The sequence below is a fragment of the Doryrhamphus excisus genome, linkage group LG2 (assembly GCF_037039965.1).
Source record: "Doryrhamphus excisus strain RoL-2023G ecotype Guam linkage group LG2, RoL_Dexc_Guam_v1.1, whole genome shotgun sequence".
In the NCBI taxonomy this organism is placed as follows: domain Eukaryota; kingdom Metazoa; phylum Chordata; class Actinopteri; order Syngnathiformes; family Syngnathidae; genus Doryrhamphus; species Doryrhamphus excisus.
This window is the reverse complement of record NC_136358.1, coordinates 26529657-26551939: the sequence shown is the minus strand read 5'-3', so window position 1 is coordinate 26551939 and position 22283 is coordinate 26529657. Positions and strand designations below refer to the sequence as shown.

The 22283-nt window shown below is 41.4% G+C and overlaps 1 protein-coding gene across 1 annotated transcript in view; it reads left to right on the top strand.

Annotated features, from left to right (window-relative positions):
- Positions 1–22283, top strand: part of snx29 (sorting nexin 29) — a 100971-nt gene that overhangs the window by 14843 nt on the left and 63845 nt on the right. The window contains exon 14 of the mRNA XM_058061693.2: positions 9488–9573. Coding sequence (XP_057917676.2) covers positions 9488–9573 — 86 coding nt within the window. The remainder of the gene's footprint in view (positions 1–9487; positions 9574–22283) is intronic.

Sequence of the window (22283 nt, the reverse complement as noted above, 5' to 3'; positions counted from 1 at the left end):
GAAAGTAAACAAAAGCTGTGATCTGATTGGAATGTAAACATTGTAAGAAGTAGTTACATTCCTACGACGCAAGTTTTTTTTTAAGTGTACTAAGTCGGAACTTATACTTAAAGTGATTCTCAACGAGTGGGTCGCAGAGCCGTTTACAGTGGGTCGCCGGTCATGCGTTTGTGCTATTTGATTGCTACGCCACCATAAGGTGCGTAGCAATGTGTATGCCGTGTGTATATGGCGACCTGGCCAAGCTTGAGAGGAAGGGGACAGACTTAACGTGCCGTCTGTTCGACGCACCGCTAGATTGCTTTTATCTCTGCTGGAGAAGAGCACGCTATAAAGAGACGCCCGTCTCCCAACTCCAGCACATATTACTTGGGAGAATTCCGCCCACAATAAAGACTTGCAGGTACAGTTTCATGCCCAGGCAGTAGGGTGGTCTACAGAAGAAAGTGACCTATTATTATTAATAATTCATTCATTTTCTACTGCTTCTCCTCACGAGGGTTGCGGGGGTGCTGGAGCCTATCCCAGCTGTCTTCGGGCGAGAAGCGGGGTACACCCTGGACTGGTGGCCAGCCAATCACAGGGCACATATAGACAAACAACCATTCACACTCACATTCATACCTATGGACAATTTGGAGTCAACAATTAACCTAGCATGTTTTTGGAATGTGGGAGGAAACCGGATTACCCGGAGAAAACCCACACATGCAAACTCCACACAGAGATGGCTGAGGGTGGAATTGAACCCTGGTCTCATAGCTGTGAGGTCGGCGCGCTAACCACTTGCCCGCCGTGCCGCCCCAAAAATCAAGTTCATTCATTTTCTATCGCTTTTCCTCACGAGGGTTGCGCGGGGTGCTGGAGCCTATTCCAGCTGTCTTGGGGGCTATCCCTGGACTGGTGGCCAGCCAATCACAGGGCAGATATAGACAAACAACCATTCACACTCACATTCATACCTATGGACAATTTGGAGTCCCCAATTAACCTAGCATGTTTTTGGAATTTGGGAGGAAACCGGAGTACCCGGAGAAAACCCACGCATGCAAACTCCACACAGAGATGGCCGAGGGTGAAATTGAACCCTGGTTTCTTAGCTGTGAGGTCTGCGCGTTAACCACTCGACCACCGTGCCGCCCCAAAAATTAAGTTATTTTTGTAAATTAAAATTGTGTTTATCTGAGGAATTGAATGAGAGGAATTGGACCAGCTGCTCTCATTCAACACCATGAACCGAAAAACCTTTCCACACACTTATAATGATTGCAACACATTAGACACATTAGAAATAAATAATTGAGAACCTCTGGCCTCGTGTAAGTACGCCATAGCATGGACTGTCCTTCATAAACATTGTTCCCCGCGACATCTGCCAATTGGTTTACAAAGCTTCAGCTTCCATTTGCTGTTCTTTTCATCCTGTCACTGGAATTGGGACAAAAACACCTTATAAATAGTGTTTGCCCCCATGTCCTGTACATTATCACGATCCATAATGTAGCCAGTTGTAACAGATGGCTCAGTGGTTCCAAGAGGACAGTGCAGCAGCTGATGGAGCGTTTTTAATATGTGATGATTTTTCTGCGTTCGCACGGAACATTTTAATGGAGCGAAGATAGTGGGCGAGGTGGAGATGGCCTCTCGCCTCGCCCGCCTCGCTCTACCTGCAGGTGACTGTGACATGCAATGAGCATCTTGCAGGCAGGCGAGTCGCACAGATTCACAAATCCGATTCTGTCGTCGATGGCTAAATCTCAAGTGCCGCTTTTTCCTCTTCAGCCAAATCTGTCTCGATCAATAGCAGATATAAATACCACCAAAGGAGCAGCTAGCCACTGAATAGACTGGAAGCTGTCAGTATCATTCAATGTAAGAGGCGACTGGCGTTGGATGCTATGTATATATCGCAGTCTTTTGTTATTCTCTTGCACGGAGGCTGACGATTGGAGGATACTTTGAAAATGATGTTTGAGTTTGCCTTTTACACCGGAGGAAATAATTGACGCTCTGCTGATTTTTTTTCAATGTATCTTTAACAGAGCCTGTCGTGTTGTGGCGTTCATGCAGGTTTTCTGCGTGCTAATACGCCTGGCGACATCACATGATGCCGTTCACTGCACTAACAATGCTGGCCTTTTTTGAGCCTTTACCCATCCACGACTCATCTTCAGTGTTCTGGCTGAAGACATGAGAGATTTATAGGTTATCACATGGTTTGTCTGGTATCAGGCCCGGTATCATGCCCCCAAGTGTCACGGCTGATACTGACACTTGGGGGCATGATACCGGGCCTGATACCAGACAAACCATGTGATGATCTTATTATCACATACAATTTAATCATGAGCTTATTCATTCATTCATTCATTTTCTACCGCTTTTGCCTCACGAGGGTCGCGGGGGGGGCTGGAGCCTATCCCAGCTGTCTTCGGGCAAGAGGCGGGGTACACCCTGGACTGGTCGCCAGCCAATCATAGGGCACATATAGACAAACAACCATTCACACTCACATTCATACCTATGGACAATTTGGAGTGGCCAATTAACCTAGCATGTTTTTGGAATGTGGGAGGACATGCAAACTCCACACAGAGATGGCCGAGGGTGGGAATTGAACCCTGGTCTCCTAGCTGTGAGGTCTACGCGCTAACCACTATACCGCCGTGCCGCCCATGAGCTTATTATCACGTACTATTTAATCAAAAGACCATTTTGTTTCCAGAAAATGTTCAGTTTATTACATGTATTATATCTAAACAGTGTAAACACAATAATTGCAAAAATATTTCAACAATAATATTTTATCAACAGTCTTATCTTATTGCTGTTCTCTGATTGGTTGTTTCACGAGCACGATACCAGAGCAGCGCGCTCTGAGTGGACAGCTACGGGGGGCTGATACTGGACATGGTTAAACTCTATATTTTGTCAGTATCACTGCCCTGGGCTTTGACACAGTATCATTTCGGCCTTTTCCCGTATCATTCATGGGCGGTTTCTAGGGTACAGGGCCAATTAATACTGTAGTATGTGATAATATTCAGTATCGATCTGCCTCCGACCACAGCGACTCATCCGACCACACCACTCGGCTTTCTCATTCAGGTTTTCATTGGCACACTTCAGACAGGCTTGCACATGTGTGCTGTCTTGGGGGACCTTGCAGGGACTGCAGGATCTCAGTCCATTACAGCAAAGTGACTTACCGATGGTTTCCTTGGTGACTGTGATCCCAGCTCCCTTGAGATCACGAACAAGTGTCTGCTGTGTAATATACGCTGATTCCCTTCTGATACCCCACACGGGGAAATCATACATGGAGCCACAGAGCTCCATTTCTTCAAGGTCGACATGTTTGTTACTGTTTTTTTTTTTAAAGTAGAGGATTAAAACATAAATATCATAGACTGGCTATATCCTTACTGGGGCATAAATCGTTATTTCCCCCGCTGCATATGTGTTGCAGAGAGAAAATAGAATTCAGCAGACATACTGTAGATTCACCTTTTCACTTAAGGTGCGAGTTACTCACACTCAGCAGCTCTGACATACAGTAGGCTACAAGTGAACTACTGTATTATTCACACACCTGACCAAATATAACATGAAAATGGAAGACCCTCGCTCACAGATGGAAGCGTGGCAGCCCACACAGGATTTTCTTTTACAGTAGTTAAATCGAATATAACACTTATTGATTGGATGCTTTGCATGCAATAATATTGTGACAGGGTGTCGGTGAGGCTGATGACTTTTCTACACATAACATGACAACTATGAACCTATCATGACACAGTTACCGTTCATCATGCTCAGCAACACCACGCTGGTATGAGTCCGATTCGATTCGAGGTCATTTTCGGGATCAACTGAGCGATAAAGTGATGACAGGGGCTTCAGATTTGAGTTTCAGCTTTGCCGTGTAGACTGCAATACTAGACTCTATGTTTATTACGGATTAATAAAAGCCTGTGCTAGTATAGTATGTTTCACCGTACATTTCTGTAGCATTACTGACACCTAGTGACCAGTATTGAATACTACGTATTATCAGCATCTTTGAATGCGTCTTTCGAATGCTTTACATTTGTATTTTACTTCCTTTAGCCATTTTTATGCTTGAAAATGCTTACTTTAGACAACTTATACACAACATTTACCGTGTGAAGCCGTGGATTCCAAAGCGCAAAATGGCGAGGGACAACCGTCATAGAAAAAAAAGTGCATGAAAAACGACAAAAACTGTTCTGTTCCGACTCTCCAACCTTCCAACCCTTGTTGACTCACCCTATTGAATACTACGTATTATCAGCATCTTTGAATGCGTCTTTCGAATGCTTTACATTTGTATTTTACTTCCGTTAACAATTTTTATGCTTGAAAATGCTTACTTTAGGCAACTTATACACAACATTTACCTTGTGAAGCCGTGGAATCCAAAGCGCAAAATGGTGATGGATGACCGTTATAAAAAAAATGCATGAAAAACAACAAAAACTGTTCTGTTCCGACTCTCCAACCTTCCAACCCTTGTTGACTCACACTATTGAACTACATATTATCATCATCTTTGAATGCGTCTTTCGAATGCTTTACATTTGTATTTTACTTCCGTTAGCAATTTTTATGCTTGAAAATGCTTACTTTAGGCAACTTATATACAACATTTACCGTGGGAAGCCGTGGAATCCAAAGCGCAAAATGGCGAGGGATGACCATCATGAAAAAAAAATGCATGGAAAAACAACAAAAACTGTTCTGTTCCGACTCTCCAACCTTCCAACCCTTGTTGACTCACCCTATTGAATACTACGTATTATCATCATCTTTGAATGCGTCTTTCGAATGCTTTACATTTGTATTTTACTTCCGTTAGCAATTTTTATGCTTGAAAATGCTTACTTTAGGCAACTTATATACAACATTTACCGTGTGAAGCCGTGGAATCCAAAGCGCAAAATGTCGAGGGATGACCGTCATGAAAAAAAAATGCATGAAAAACAACAAAAACTGTTCTGTTCCGACTCTCCAACCTTCCAACCCTTGTTGACTCACCCTATTGAATACTACGTATTATCAGCATCTTTGAATGCGTCTTTCGAATGCTTTACATTTGTATTTTACTTCCGTTAACAATTTTTATGCTTGAAAATGCTAACTTTAGGCAACTTATACACAACATTTACCGTGTGAAGCCGTGGAATCCAAAGCGCAAAATGTCGAGGGACGACCGTCATGAAAAAAAAATGCATGAAAAACAACAAAAACTGTTCTGTTCCGACTCTCCAACCTTCCAACCCTTGTTGACTCACACACATGCACACATTTTCAACCCCTTTTTTACGCCATCAGTTGGCAGAGCAGAAAGCAGGCCTCGCGCAGCAGGGAAGATGGGAAGGTGGCCAGTTGAGTGGGATCGGGAAGTGGTACTTCGTCACTGGGAAGAGGGGGTGGTTGGACAGGCGGATATGTGCGCGTATCCTGAAAGCAATGGGAGCAGGTGCCTTTTTCTGAGCCGCAATTGCACAGTGACGTTCTCATTTAGAGTACTGAGGCTGTTTTTCCCCTCTTTGGGAAGTCATTCTTTTTCCTTCATTGCTAACAATTTAAGCGAGCTCCCCTCTGTAATGTGTTCTATCGACAGTGTACAATGTTTCCGCTATAGGCACCGCAAGTGTGGTACAAGAGTATGCTATTTTTGATGTTCCTTCTGTAGAGAAGTGAGCAATAAATTGCACTCAGGAGCATTACTCAGAGACATGAATCTCTGAAGGCGTTTTTGTACCTCCCCTTTATTACTTCCAAATAAAAGCGGAGCGCATACCTGAAGAACTGCCAATTTGCTGTTTATTGCACATTAAAACAACTCCCAAGCATAAAAATAATAAGTGTTGCAAAAAGAGAAAAAAAAAAAACCTGACCCAAGGGTTTAGACTCAACTTTAGCAATTACTGTTGGTAGTTTAAGTTCAAGCACCTCTCTTGAGATTTTATGGAGTTCCTACTCACATCTATGTGTCCTATTTCTCTATTAATCTATAGTGCAGTTTAGTTCCCTTAAAAACTTTCTCTTTATTTGCTTTGAATATTCAAATTTCTTAGCACTCTTATGCATACTCTTGAGTTTTGTGCTTCATGCGTCCCCCAAAAAACCTCTTTATTGTAAATCTCTGACGCTTACTTTCCTGTCTTTCATAAACTGGGCTTCTCGAGCAACAAATTCTATTAATCTGTATTTTATTTTAGATTCTATTTTACTCTCTGAGATGTACACTGACAAGTATTTCTGGGTCAAACTATTTCCCCAGATGCAGAAGCAGTTGTGAACTGGCCCCATATCATCAGCAGGCCAGGGGATGCAGTTTGTGGGTATTTCATTTTCGGCACTCGTTTAACACATTTAGAATCCCCCGATGAGACTCTGAGCTTCAAAATGACTGAGCAAAGAACGCACAGCTTAGATTAAATTAAACAAGGCTCAAGACGCCGAGACAAAGTGTTCTTTACCTACATGCCTGTTTTATCAGTCTTCTCTATTCACCAATTAAAAAACAATTAGAATACGCTTTAAGTTTTAGTACCAATAATTCAGCTTTTTTTTTTACCGTGTGGAATTTATTGCATGCGTTTCAGCTCAAGCTGTCTCTCCAATGACGGCGAACCAGTGTTTTTCTTCAGCAGAAGCCCTTTTAAGTGTTTCAGGGATCAATAATTCAACAAAACAAGTTCATTATCAGGCCAGGAAAAACAACACATACAATCGGTCCGAATTGCAGCACTATGGTCGTGCTTCTTTGGAGAACCATTTATTCACAGAAACGAACATTTGCTGTAAATAAAAGTTTATCCTCGTTCTTCCAATACCTCTTCATCTATCGTCAATACATAAAAATATTCAAGAGAATAAACTTCAGTGCAGTATCTTAAATTGTGAGGTGCCTTTAAAAAATTTCAAAAATTGAATATTTTTGGACTTTGAGCATAGAAACTCTATGCTCTTCTAAATACAGTTTTTAACATTATCAGAGCCCCCCAGACATGAACTAGCACCCCTATAGTCACTATTACACTCATATTACCCAATATATTAGACATAATAAGAGTAATGTGTGTTGTTGTACCCAAGCGTCTTAAACACCGAAGTCCCCCCCCCCCCCCCCCCCCAAAAAAAAACGATGCTGTAGAAAACCCAACGGCAAAATGCTAAAGTTGCGTACCATTCAGAGATGTTTTGAAGTAACCTCTTCTCTTGAGAAACTTCAAACTGTCCAGAACTTCCAGGATCAGATTTGGGCTCCAACGCACATGGCGGCCATTTTTTAAAAAGATAAATTGCCTTTTATTATTACATCCTATACCTCTTATAAAGTTGGGTTCGGCAGCCATACGGAAGTCCTCATGAGCACTCGGGGGTGTGACCGACCACAGCGGAGTGAGCCATGGGTGAATAAATTAAAATACACAGCACAAAATCCAAGGAAATACTGCTGGAATGGGTGCAGATTCTGAAAGATCTAGAAAGCTTTCTGTGGCGGTTATTATGTGTAGCTGCTCTATAGAATAGATATGCCTTTATTCCTCCTTCAGTGGGGAAATTTGAAAAAATAGGAGTCCACAACTCAATACAAAGGGCCCAAAAATCTAATAATATATAACAAAAATATAATATATAATATGTCTCCTCCATTCTCAGTTAAATGAGACACATTCCAATATCAGTGTAAGTGGAGCCACTCTCTCCACACACATTGAGTGGGAGCAGTGTGGATTTGATATAATTTAATCAGGCTGCAACAACGCATGGGCCGTGAGCAGGTCTGATAAGCGGCATGGACGACTCTGTGGAGAGCCGATCGCCGCTGCTGTTGGAGGTCTCCGTGGAAGCGGCGCCTTTGTTGGTGGGGAATGAGGTCCGATAAGCAGGGCACCAAAAAAATCACCCATGGAGAATAAGGTTAAAGGTGTGGGGTTGGGTTAGATATGGCAGTGGAGCAAGACAAAGGTTGTTACGTTTAACTGGCACTACAGCTCCGATTGATTTCCTCCCCAAGTCGATGATGTTTAGCTTGTGTCCACTTGTTTATGTTATCGCTGCTTCTTTGCGTCTGCGTCCTCGATCCTAAACAAACCCGCCGCCATCTATGCCGCCGTATGCACTGATACTCTCCCCTCATTCCACCCTCATGCTAATCATATGCTTGTACTGGCTTATATTATTATGCCCATATTAGTACACTAGCAATTATTCATTCATTCATTTTCTATGCCGCTTATCCTCACTGGAGCCTATCCCAGCTGTCTTCGGGTGAGAGGCTGGGTACACCCTGGACTGGTCTTCAATATTATTAAAACAGAATATTCATGTAGTCATAGCATAGAAAGCCTGTTTATGACTTTGTAAATAGAGTTTTTACCATTATTAGAGCCCTGCAGACATGGAATAACACCCCTAGAGTGTAAAGTCAAAACAGTTATTTATTAATTCATTCATTCATTCATTTTCTACCGCTTTTTCCTCACGAGGGTCGCAGGCATGCTGGAGCCTATCCCAGCTGTCTTCGGGCGAGAGGCCATCCAATCACAGGGCACATATAGACAAACAACCATTCACACTCACGTTCATACCTATGGACAATTTGGAGTGGCTAATTAACCTAGCATGTTTTTGGAATGTGGGAGGAAACCGGAGTACCCGGAGAAAACCCACGCATGCACGGGGAGAACATGCAAACTCCACGCAGAGATGACCGATGGTTGAAATTGAACTCGGGTCTCCAAGGTGTGAGGCCTGCGCGCTAACCACTAGTTCGCCGTGCAGCTACTCAAACAATTAAATGGCTTATTTTATTCTATCTACTATATAGGCAAATAGGAGAGTAAAGGTGACTATAGGGATGTTGTTTTATGTTTAGAGGTATCTAATAATGCTGTGAACCGAGTTCCTGGAGCTACAAAAATATTCCATTTATTACAAAGGAATCCTACTTAGTGGAGATTCACTTATCACGGGTGGATCTTGCTGTTTAGCAAAGTAGCGGTGGCCCCAGACCAGCTGCTCCAGCTGTTCTCAATGCTACAGTCACACAATTCAAGACCAATAAGGCCGCCTATTGTCACCTATCTGCCTACTGTTTGAGTTGACGTGTGCATTTTGGAGGCGAATGACTCATTTAGCGTTGCATCTCTGCTCTACTTTGTATTTGAATCGATTGCTATTTCAGTCATGGAGTCCATTTTTATTTTCACTGGTCTTCATGTGACACATCGTTGCACACATACAACGTCTGCTGTTAGACCAAGAGCTTAATGTTACAAATATAGTCTGAAATCAATCTCATCTAGTCTCTAATGGGTTTGCAGTAAGAATATTAGGCAGGGAAAACATATAAATCACCTCCTTTCCACCCAATACTGCGCCCACAACCTCTTTATTATTAGCCTTTATTGGTTATGTGATAGCTGTGTGTGTGTGTGTGTTTGTGCAGGGAGAATGAGGTCCTGAAGGTCCAGTTGAAGAAGTATGTGGGGGCGGTGCAGATGCTGAAGAGAGAGGGGAGCCAGGGCAATGACGGTAAAACACAAATACGTGCACACACACACACACACACACACACACACGCACATTGTGTGTGTCATATTTAGGCCATATTTTGCTCAGAAAGTCCCTTTTGCAGAGCCCAGACCAGTTCTGATGCTCTTCTCAAAGGTTCTGTTGTCTAACCTCTCTTTTAATAGTGTGAGACCTTAACCAAACACTGTGAGCATTTTTTTTTTTTTTGCGTGGATGTGATAACTTTGGCTTTGTTTGCCAATGCTGTGGGGCGGACGTGGTGCTCTGTGTAACTACGAGCGAGAGATAAGACCCCCCTGTTTCAGAGGCAAATAAAATAAGAACAAGGCCGATTACAGAGGGGCATATAATGGCTAATTGCATTTTAGGGGGTAAAAGGAGAGCTGTTGTCTCTGGCAGCTTGAGGGCTTCATTTGTTTGCCCTGCAGATGCAGTTAGGAAAAAAGTCAGGAAAAAAATATCCTCTGTGTGGAATGAAGCCACAAGGCATTATTTGTAGCTGGCATTGTTTTTGTAATATTCTGACGTGTTTTTGTAATTGTCTGCAGCCTTTAGTGTGCACTTTTCATTTTTTGTGTTGGCTTATGTAAAACAACCCCTTAAATGGAGCATCAAAAAGCAAAAAGAAGAAGCAGCAGAATGAGGCAAAGATGTTGATCAGCTGATCAAAAGTGTATGATTATTTTGTCCATGTTCACTAACCAAAATGTAAATGCAACAGTCTAAAGCAGGGGTCTCAAACTCAATTTACCTGGGGGCCACTGGAGCTAGGATCTGGGCAAGGCAATAAAAACGCATTTATTAAAAACAGAAAAATATACAAACTTTTTCAGTGCTTTGGTTCCGATTTTCTACAATAAAAGCTCTGATAAAACATTCCACTCTTCTCAAATATCTTAATTTTTATTTTTCTGCACAAAATAAGATGAAAAATAAACAAACAAATCAAGAATAAAGAAAATCAATCAGTAATAAATAAATATAATAATAATAATAAAACAGCAAATAATAAAAACTTAAGAAACCACATATAGTTGGTGGGTAGACAAATTATTTTTTTCAGATTAAAATGAACAAAGCATTATTAGAGCCCTGTAGACATGACAAAACACGACTATAGTCACATTTATACTCTTTTTATTTACAACATATTGCGCAACTGCAGGGTCTTGAGACACATGCTAACTCGCAAACTAGACAGCTAGCGACCTAAACGGTAGCCTTCAAGTTATTTCCTTTAAACTTAAATAGCCAAAAGCTTACCACTTCCACACGGATAGGGAGGATAACTATTAACAGTTATTTAACCTTTAACATGAACATTAATCAAACGTAATAATTTTTTCTGGGTACATGATACCATACAGCATCCATATCAAACTTGCGCGGGCCGCACTAACATTAAACTTCCATATCAAGGCGGGGGCCTCAAACTAGTGTCCTGCGGGCCACATTTCGCTCGCGGGCCGCGTGTAAAATACGTAATGTGCACCATTTTCTGTCCCGAATTGACTGCCAAGTGCATAATGTATGTGTAAACAGAAAGCAAACAGTGAGTAAACAATGCTTTAAAAAACCTTAAACTGTATTATGGAAAGCAGGAAGTGAACAAATGTAACAGTTACTGATTGTAAAAGTACCAGATGGAGGGGACATGTGGGGACATTTTGGACATGTGGAACTGGGAACTGATTATGGGATGCACTCAATTGTAATCTGATGCATGTTGAAATGAAATTAAACATTACCATTACCAATTCCAAAACATGACAACAGCTTCTCATGTCATCTTTGACAAGGCGGAGATGATGCCTGACCTCTGATTGGAGGTCAAGATGCTGACAAACGTGTCTTGCTTTCTTATTTGTTTACGCCATTGTCATGTTGTTGCTTTCCCCCATTTCACCCCCATTCATCCGCTCTTCAGTCGACTCTTCCTGCTTATTTTTGAGCCGTCCTTCCTTCCTCCTCCCTCCATCCCGACGAGGCGTAGCAATTTCCTCTGCGTGGCGGCATCTAAATGGTTTCATCCTCCCTTGCCTCTGTCTTCTCCCTCTAATGATGTGCCTCATTCTCTCCTACTCTTGATGTTGACTACCAGAGTTCCGCCGGTTCTAAGAGGACGTATGAGTGAAATTGAAGTAGGGGGGCTAAAAGTGGGATGAATTGACAGAACAATGGCTGTTTTTTATGTGCTGTCAGCATGCTTCCCTGTGATCAGAGCCCCTCTGTCTAATGATAGCGTTGCAGACCTGATCTCTCAAATGCTCCTTAGGCATCGTCAGCACCACCGACATCACCACTAAAGATGTTTCTCTTTTACCTCCACTTTGACGGAGTGATAGTTAATTGTTTCCTGCAGGATGCTGTTGCGGGATATTCGCTTTTTCTCTTCATAGTAAAGAATAGTTCCTTTGAATGAATATGGATGAACACGCATGCATTTGTATTCCTCGCATGCCACATTAGCACAAACCCCAAAGCGATGGAAAAAGATGCATTTGTGTGTTTTTATGTATTTATGTAGCTTCTCATTAGCCATAACCCAGTGGGTGTGTAGTCTAACAGTGATGGTTGTATTTAATGTACAGTACGTACAGTATGTTTCTATAAGACCTTGTGCTCATAACGAGGCTGCACAGGACATTTCTTCCCACATTTCAGTCACCTTGAACGAAAATAGTATGTACATTTTAATTCCTGTGTTGTCTTTTGTGCAGGAAATCCATCTCACTTCTGTAGATCTTATTCACAGGTAAAGTGTTAAAGTAGTTGTCCCTCGCAATATTAATATTAATGACCGATGTATTATTAGTCCAAAAATATGAATAGACAAACATATAATGTAGTGTTCTGGCCACTAGGGGTCAGTAATGTTCCATTATTGAGACATTACTGAGTCATGGCATGGCATGGGAGAGTGAAAATAAGTTATCCTCCCATTCAGTGTGGAAGTGGTACATTGTTTGTCTTCTTTTCCCTTCTTCCCACTCCGTTTCCAACCTTTTCTGAAGTTTAGAATACAGTAAATAAATAGGAAGCAAGCAAGTTAGCTTGCTAGCCCGCTAATTTAGCCTGTTTAAAACCATGGCTGTGTCAAAATAATCTGAAAATCAAACCCAGAGCATGCTTGCTTTGAGTACATTAATGTATATTTGTGTAGTAATGCTACTTTACTTCATGCGATTGCTCCTCTTGCTACTTTGTGGGAATAAATAATCAGAATGACTCAAAATAAAGACTGGGGAAAAAAAAATGCTAATTGTAACCATGTGACCTGGGATATAACACTGTTGTCTGAAGTCAATTGGCACAATGATACAAGGTCAAGACCGTGATTAAGGACATTGATTGGTGAAGAAAAACATTAGTTTTATACGAGAAACTGCAGTGTTTTACCCTTGGAGAGTTTTTCTGTCGTCCAGGTAATAATGCTTGTATTTTCCCAGAAGAACTTTAATGGCTGCCTGGTTGACCGGTTGCTGTTTGAATGAATGATTTCACCAAGAAATCGATTCTCCACAGAGATAGTCCTTGCATTGGGGAAATGGGTCCTTCGCCTACTAAGATGGCAGTATGGCCGTCTGCCTTAAATTGGCTTGTAGGGGTGTAGATTGAAAAGATTGGCCTGCCACGTCCGGGCCAGGGTTCCAGAGTTATTAACCTGTTCATAGCTGCTGAAGCTCTCAGACGAAAGTGGGGGGAGATCAATGACAGGTCAAAGGCCGCTAATTCCCTGCTTTCCATTTTGGGGCTAAGATCCATGTGATGTCATGTGGCCCACTATTGCGGTGATTGTATGTTCTCGGGGATGGAAGTGATCTAAGGACAGGTCTTAAACCTGGAACCAGTTTTAATCAGTGGATTAACTCACTGGAGCTAGAATGTTTCTTAAACTTTTACAGCTCAAGATTTGAAATAACTACTCAAGCAGTGATTACGGATACGGAGCGATGTTCGAACCCTGATGTAGAGAACGTATTGGTTATGCTAATGCTTAATTTATGCAGTAACGCAGTGATTTGATTGGATACAGAATGTGTATGGATAAATGTATAGTCAAGCCTCTCAACCTTCAATTTCTTTGCATTTTTTAATGTTTTCTTCCATTAGAGATAAATTAATTGGTTTATTCACATTAATCTGCTCCAGAGTTAAAACGTCAACATCATTAAAACTTCATTAACGCTAAAGGCAATGTAATGTTTTGAATATGATTTCACATCCATGTGTAGAAAATATGTTCAGGTGCTGAAATATGAATTTACTTGAAAGTACACATCGATGAGATTGCAGATACCACTTCATCCCATTTTTTTAAAGTAGGAAAGTTGAAGTTAAATCCATTTTCTATGGCGCTTATCCTCACTCGGGTGGTGGGGGTATGCTGGAGCCTATCCCAGTTGCATAGGAAAAGCTCTTATTACCCTACAGGAGCAAAATAAAGTAAACTTTTTCGAGTCTAATTGGGTTCATTCATTCATTCATTTTCTACCGCTTTTCCTCACAAGGGTCGCGGGGGATGCTGGAGCCTATCCCAGCTGCATAGGAAAAGCTCTAATTACCCTACGGGAGCAAAATAAACTTTTTCGAGTCTAATTGGGGTCATTCATTCATTTTCTACCGCTTTTCCTCACGAGGGTCGCGGGGGATGCTGGAGCCTATCCCAGCTGCATAGGTAAAGCTCTTATTACCCTACAGGAGCAAAATAAAGTAAACTTTTTTGAGTCTAATTGGGTTCATTCATTCATTCATTTTCTACCGCTTTTCCTCACGAGGGTCGCGGGGGATGCTGGAGCCTATCCCAGCTGCATAGGAAAAGCTCTTATTACCCTACGGGAGCAAAAGAAAGTAAGCTTTTTCGAGTCTAATTGGGTTCATTCATTCATTCATTTTCTACCGCTTTTCCTCACGAGGGTCGCGGGGGATGCTGGAGCCTATCCCAGCTGCATAGGAAAAGCTCTTATTACCCTACAGGAGCAAAATAAAGTAAACTTTTTTGAGTCTAATTGGGTTCATTCATTCATTCATTGTCTACCGCTTTTCTTCACGAGGGTCGCGGGGGATGCTGGAGCCTATCCCAGCTGCATAGGAAAAGCTCTTATTACCCTACAGGAGCAAAATAAAGTAAACTTTTTTTTAGTCTAATTGGGTTCATTCATTCATTCGTTTTCTACCGCTTTTCCTCACGAGGGTCGCGGGGGATGCTGGAGCCTATCCCAGCTGAATAGGAAAAGCTCTTATTACCCTACAGGAGCAAAATAAAGTAAACTTTTTTTAGTCTAATTGGGTTCATTCATTCATTCATTGTCTACCGCTTTTCTTCACGAGGGTTGCGGGGGATGCTGGAGCCTATCCCAGTTGCATAGGAAAAGCTCTTATTACCCTACAGGAGCAAAATAAATCAACCTTTTTTTAGTCTAATTGGGTTCATTCATTCATTCATTGTCTACCGCTTTTCTTCACGAGGGTCGCGGGGGATGCTGGAGCCTATCCCAGCTGCATAGGAAAAGCTCTTATTACCCTACAGGAGCAAAATAAAGTAAACTTTTTTTTAGTCTAATTGGGTTCATATACATTTTAAAAATGCATGCTTACTCCCTCGTTTAGGTCCCAAGAATAAACACATACTGAGGCTGACCTAGGCTTTGCCTGTCACGACGTCCATGTTGAATTTGACCATATACGTATAAACCCACAGTGGACCAGAGCTTATTCATCTCCAATAAGGAAATGGATTACACGGCTGTTAAAAAGCCAATAAGGTTGCTCTCTCTGGCCTTTTGGTCCGTCTTGCTCCCACTGACAGCCTACGGTCTAATGACTGAATGAGAGGCATTTATCACTGCTTCCTGTCCTAATAGGCGTGTGTAACTTATTCATTACACGCATAGCTCTGCATTTATTGTCTCTCAGCATGCTCTGTTTTGCCCTTGTATGTGCCCGGGGGGGGAGGTCAAGCATCCTGTTTAAACGTAACGGTTGTGTATCTGTGTATGTGTGTTAAATTCTGCTGTTGTTTTGCACACAGAGCCCTGTGTGAATATAAATTAATAAGTGAAGGTGTTTGCATGTTAATTAAAACCTAATACCTTTATATTGCTTTTGGAGGCTGTCAGCTTTTATTCATGACGTTTTTTTTTTTAAATGGAGTGTGTTCACAGGGGTTAATGTTAGAAAAGCAGGTCACAGTGGAGAGAGGGGAGTCATTACTCGACAAATGTGTGTAGGCACGCGTCTTTGCGGGGCAAAAGTGCACGTGTCTTACGGTTCAATGTGATTTGGCAGACTTGTCACTGTAGGTGGTGTTCATGGACGCGCGTATGTATGTGTGTGTGTGGATGTCTAAATTAAACCGCGCTGGTGGCAGGCGGTGCTATGAAGACTGTCTTTATGTTAAAAAGTTATTTCAGTTCCCGGTGGGCTGATTTTTGAAAAGTATAAATGATGAGTCATTGGGCTTAATTGTGTCCCAATAGCAGGTGTCAAGCCAACAGATTGTGTCTGTTTAGCAGCTCAGAGGTGTGACTGCTGTTCATTTCATCCCAAAGAATCGATGCGGCAGACGCGACGCTGGCTATTTACAAGGTGACAATGTGTTGTGTATGTGAAAGTTTGGCACCGGGTGGTGGTCACGGCCTCGGTGTTATGTGGATGCCACAGGGGTGCGTGACACATCTCATCACCTGTCCGAGACAGAGCCAACACTTTAATCAGCTCGCTGAATGCCGGAACACGCTGACGGCCATCACGTCAGCCCCTTCGACAAGACAAATTTGGTGCGCGGGGGGGGGGGGGGGGGCCATGTCATTTTGGCACCTTTAAGGGCGTACTCACTCTAGGAGACAGGGCACACTTAACATCTAAAGCAGTGGTCACCAACCTGAAGCCAATATCCCTGGTCTCGACCATCAACGCAGGCAAAAATATATACATGTAAAATATATACGGTAAAGTCTTGTTATATCGATATTCTCGGGAGTCGGAAAAAATACCGATATAACCGGACTATCCATATATCCGATCCTGCGCCGAACTGCATTAAAAGTGGGCGGATCTTTGATATAGCATGTAATTTTCTTCTTGAGTTCATGGATTGCGTATCTAGCATGCTTTTGTACTACAATACATTTTGTACTACAGTAAATAAAAATAAACTTACGCTGTAGTGATTACCGGTTACCGGGACATAATTCACCCCGGAACTATCGATAGGGAAGGTGTTGCCACCCGGAGGGGTAGGCGCGAGGGACGGGTGTTTTCCGCTGTGTGTGCTGCACTCTGGTGGTGGAAGTGTGAAAAATAAAGTTGACTGGAAGCAGCCGTTCGCCGTGTTCTTTTTTGGTATTGAAATCCTTAAGCAAAGATTGATTTAAGCTGCTTTTGTATCGATATAAGCAGACCAAATTGGCTGGCGGGAGATGAAAAGGGCATCGTAGTAACCGGATTATCATAATAACCGTGTATCGTACTAACGGAGCTAATTATATCATAAAAGACTAGAAATTTGCCGGGAAATGAAAATAGTATCGTAATAAGTAGTAATTCGTTTTAACCGATATCGGTATAACGAGACTTTACTGTATAGGGCGGCACGCAGACCTCACAGCTAGGAAACCAGGGTTCAATTCCGCCCTCGGCCATCTCTGTGTGGAGTTTGCATGTTCTCCCCGTGCATGCGTGGGTTTTCTCCGGTTTCCTCCCACATTCCAAAAACATGCTAGGTTAATTAGCCACTCCAAATTGTCCATAGGTATGAATGTGAGTGTGAATGGTTGTTTGTCTATATGTGTCCTGTGATTGGCTGGCCACCAGTCCAGGGTGTACCCCGCCTCTCGCCCCAAAGACGGCTGGGATAGGCTCCAGCACCCCCCGCGACCCTTGTGCGGATAAGCGGTAGAAAATGAATGAATAAATGAATGAATATATATACATAGAAATGAAAACATATATATTTAATCGGTTGTTGGTGTCAACATTTCAGCTTTTTCTTACCTTCTGCTCGAATAGCGTACACTTGCACCTCCATCGAGGCTGTCGGGGCCTAGCTCAGGGCTGGGGGGGCGTGCCTGGAGAGTGGCGAGGTGTACAGGCGTGTTCAAATTGCGTATCTGCTACTGCAGGGGAGGGCACCGATGTGATAATGCGTTTATTTTTGCTAATATTTTTGCGATGGTAGCAGCGAGCTAGGACCGTATGTGATTTCAGACAATTCACCGGAGCACCTTATCCGTCAGAGAGCCAGATATAATGGAACATTTGGTGGGCTTGTTTAATACACAGTTCGGATTTTTGACATTGATGCAATGTCTGACGTATTGGCTGGTATTTTTTTTTATCAACAACACAGACAGGCATGAACATTTTTTTTAACATTAAAAAGAATGGATTGCTTGTACCGTTGGTCCGAAGAAGGACCCTTATCTTCCCTGCCAGGAGCATGGCGTAAAACATACTAAAAGTATAATTAGGGATTTTACAACAGTAATCGACCGGGTTACTTCCAAAGATTGACTATCAATGAGTTGGTGACACATTGATCATATGGAACATTTGACTGTGTGGCACGATTGGAAGAGGTGGACTACGGCCAGGAACGATTCCATGCACATGCGTGACTGAGCGGATTCGTAGAATAAGATTTCTCCTTGCAGAATCTTGAATGAGAACACATTTCATCATATAAATATATGCCCAGTCTTATTATGTTCCAAAAGTGAAACCCATAGCATGCTCAGTCACCCAGGACTGCATTTGTGTGCGTAATAAAGATTAATGTTTAATTAATTAATGTTAAATTAATGTGCTCCACTCACAAAAATGAATGATGGCGGCATCCTTGCACAAAATGATCATAATAATCAATACTTCATTGGGTTTCATGTGACAATGTTTGCTATAGTATCACAATGGAGTTATTATTCAGCAGGGGTACCTGCACTTTATTCTTAATTAACAATATACTTGGAGCAAATTGCAACTTTATACTGCATTTACTGCCAACTACAGGACTGGAGTGGAATAGAATCACGCAACTTGTTATGGCCAATTCTAGTGACTATCTGTGAAATTCCACTTCTCTTGAAGTGTTTTAATGGCGTAGTGAGAGTGATTTAAGTCAAGAGAGCCACTACAAATTTGATGAGGTGTAGAGGAAAGCCTCCAGGTGATGTAGATGGAGATCCACCTCCTATATTGCCGCTGCATATTTTTGAATTTGCACAAATACACACACACACACACTTGCAGATACACATTCCTTCGGGCCATTACTGTACCTGGCAACTCAAAGTCACCGCAGGCTTAATCTCGCCACTTTGCTGCCATGCAAGTTTCACTTGCATACACAAGTACGCTCCAGGAGAACATGGCCATATTAAAGCAGGACAGGACATAACACTCTTATCTCCAGAGTGATTAAATCTGCTCCCAGCTCACTGTCCGGCCGGCCGGCCCTCCAAGCCAGCATTGGAAGTGGTGTGGAGCATTGGCAGGACCCAGGCAGGCCATTCATTTCCTGCATGACTGCTCGTGCTGATGATAACGCTTCCCTTAGCAAGGCGCGAGAGCATTAAACACACCATGTTTGCCAGGGAGAGGATACCGGGGACTGAGGGTGAGCTTGTTAGAAGGGTCTTTGTTGTACTGGGACACATGTTGTGTTCGAGTGACATGTGGAGTAGCTTTTAAGCCGGGAGTGTCCTCACTTTTCTTTGCCACTTATAACACAAAGCTAAGATGTCCATGTTTTGTACGGGTAGCTTAGCATATATTAGCTTAGCATTTGATTGGTTCGAGCATCTTTAATGCACTAAATGCAGCACCATGCATCCTTCCATTTATCTGTATGCGGCCCTTGGTGAAAAAAGTTTGGACAACCACCTGTTTGGAGTGTTGTGAAAGAGAGTTGGAGATTAAGCGGGGATCCAAGCCCACCAGAGTTCAGCTTCATGCTTTTTCTCACACAGAGCTGATAATGAAACTGTTGGAGCATCTGTTGCTGATGTTGTTTCCCACCTTTGGTGCTTCCTATCCTTGCTTACAGATGCTGGTGCTGGTTTCACAGTTTGCATGTTGTCCCTGTTAAATATACATGGAATCCTCACTTTGGTTATATTGGTAATGGTTTAATTTCATTTGAACATGCATCAGATTACAATTGAGTGCATCCCATAATCAGTTCACAGTTCCACATGTCCACAAGGAGTAGGAAGAAGCACAGCTTATTAAATCCTACACCTCCATCTGGTACTTTTACAATCAGTAATTGTTACATTTGTTCACTTCCTGCTTTCCTAATATAGTTTAAGTTTTTATTTTGTTAATTTTCTTATTTCTTATATTTCTTATTTTTTATATTTTTTATTATTTTTAAAAATTTGCTTATTTATTATTTCTTAGATTTTGCATTATTTATTATTTATTATTTATTATTTATTATTTATTATTTATTATTTATTATTTATTATTTATTATTTATTATTTATTATTTATTATTTATTATTTATTATTTATTATTTATTATTTATTATTATTTTTACCACATTCCCAGTTTGTGGTTATGTAAGCGATCCCATAGATGAATTAAAAAACATAATTTTGGTCCGTAAACATGAGACTCACTTGAGTCCTAGATACACCGCAATGAGCTTTGGAGGAAAACACCATGCGCTCAACATCCGCCATCTCACACGCTTGACTCACGCAACCATCAAGAATGATGAAAGATGACGTTTTACCGTCTACCCGGATGTTGTACGGATGAGGAGGAGGTGGTCGATAGACAGGCAACCGTCAGCCAAACCATGGCAACACAACATCCGCAAACGTAGTAACTGTCCTCCCTTACCCACACAGTCAACGCTCAACCTGGCACGTTATGAGATGGTCGGAAATAACCAAACTATTTGACACTGCACATTTTTTGAATGTTTACGTTAACCACAGCTCACACAGAAAAACATCAACGTATTGCACGTTTACTGCGTCCTGTACAAATATTAGCAATACATTTCTGTCAGAATACCTTTTAAGACATTCTTCACAACACACAATATCCATTTTATCTGTGGAGTGACTGATTTATTGCACAAATATGGCAGTAATCTGTTTTGATTGACGGGTCTATGCTTTATTATTGAGTTCCTGATGTTGCTTTTTGGTGCACAGCACTATTGAGAATTAGATAGAAATATTTAGAGTTACATATTCATAACTAGCCACTGTTTGGAGCCTTTTCATTTGGAACCTTTTGGAGTACAAGTGCAAATCACCGAGCCCGAGCCACTGATGCTTCCCGCTGCAGATTTGAAGCTAAACAGAAATATTAAACCTCTGTTTTTGTCCGCCGGATTCAAAGTCGTGTTCATGCATGGTTCTCTTTTGCAAACCTGCGTCATCAAGACGTTTCACATGCTTGCACATGCCTCATTTCCACCCCCTATTTTAAGCCATGAATGGACATAGACGCTTCCTTAATTACTCATTTGCATATAGAAGCACTGTTTGGACCTGAAGTTATTAGACACAGCAATTAGATTAACAGGAAAAGAGCAGTGCGATGTCACCCAGTGTGTGCAGGATCACAAAGTGGTTTCAGCGTGCTACACTTCATTCCTTTCAGAGGGAAGAGAAAATCAGAGCAGTTTTGTAAATGAATCTGTTAATGAATTCATAATGATTATTTTTAAAAGACGCCTCGTACGATCAAACATTTATAATGCCCTGTCTAAATGCTAAACCACACACAGTTGTGGGTGCAAATGCAAAGTGTGTCTCCAAGGTTAAACGCTATTTCACACACATTATTTCCCAGAAAATGTCAATATAAATCATCAGTTCCAGGGTCAAAGTGTCACGATTATGAAATCTGGTTGACGCTAAATACGCTTGACACCATCTGGACCAAATACCTTTTTTTTTTGGCAAATATATGAAACATTACAGTGCATTTCTATCAATCAAAATATAACTTTCCATTATTTACATTTGTATTCAGCTTTCCGATCACAAGCCCAAAAGGAGTAGGCTGAAGCAAAAGCTTATAAATTCCTACCCCTTTTTGCAAGATATAATCATGTTCATGACGCTGTCTTGTTTTCCCCTGTTATTATCATTGTAATATTATTGTTATTATCATTATTATCATTATTGTTATCATCTTTATCATCATTACCATCATTACCATCATTACCATCATTATAATCATCATTAATATTACCATTTCCATCATTATAGTTAACAATTTTTGGATTTTTATTTTGGTTTTATTTTTGGTCTTATCAGACCTCCTTGTAATTCATGACTTTAGTCTGATTGTCTTGTACTAGACCAGGGGTCTCAAGCTCGATTTACCTGGGGGCCACTGGAGCTAGGGTCTGGGCAAGGCTGGGCCGCATCAGGTTTTCCAAGAAAAAACAAAAACGCATTTATTAAAAACAGAAAAATATACAAACTTTTTCAGTGCTTTGGTTCTGATTTTCTACCAGAAAAGCTCTGATAAAACATTCCACTGTTCTCAAATATCTTAATTTTTATTTTTCTGCACAAAATAAGATGAAAAATAAATAAACAAATCAAGAATAAAGAAAATCAATCCATCAGTAATAAATAAATATAATACTAATAATAATAAAACAGCAAATAATAAAAACTTAAGAAACCACATATAGTTGGCGGGTAGACAAATAATTTTTTTCAGATTAAAATGA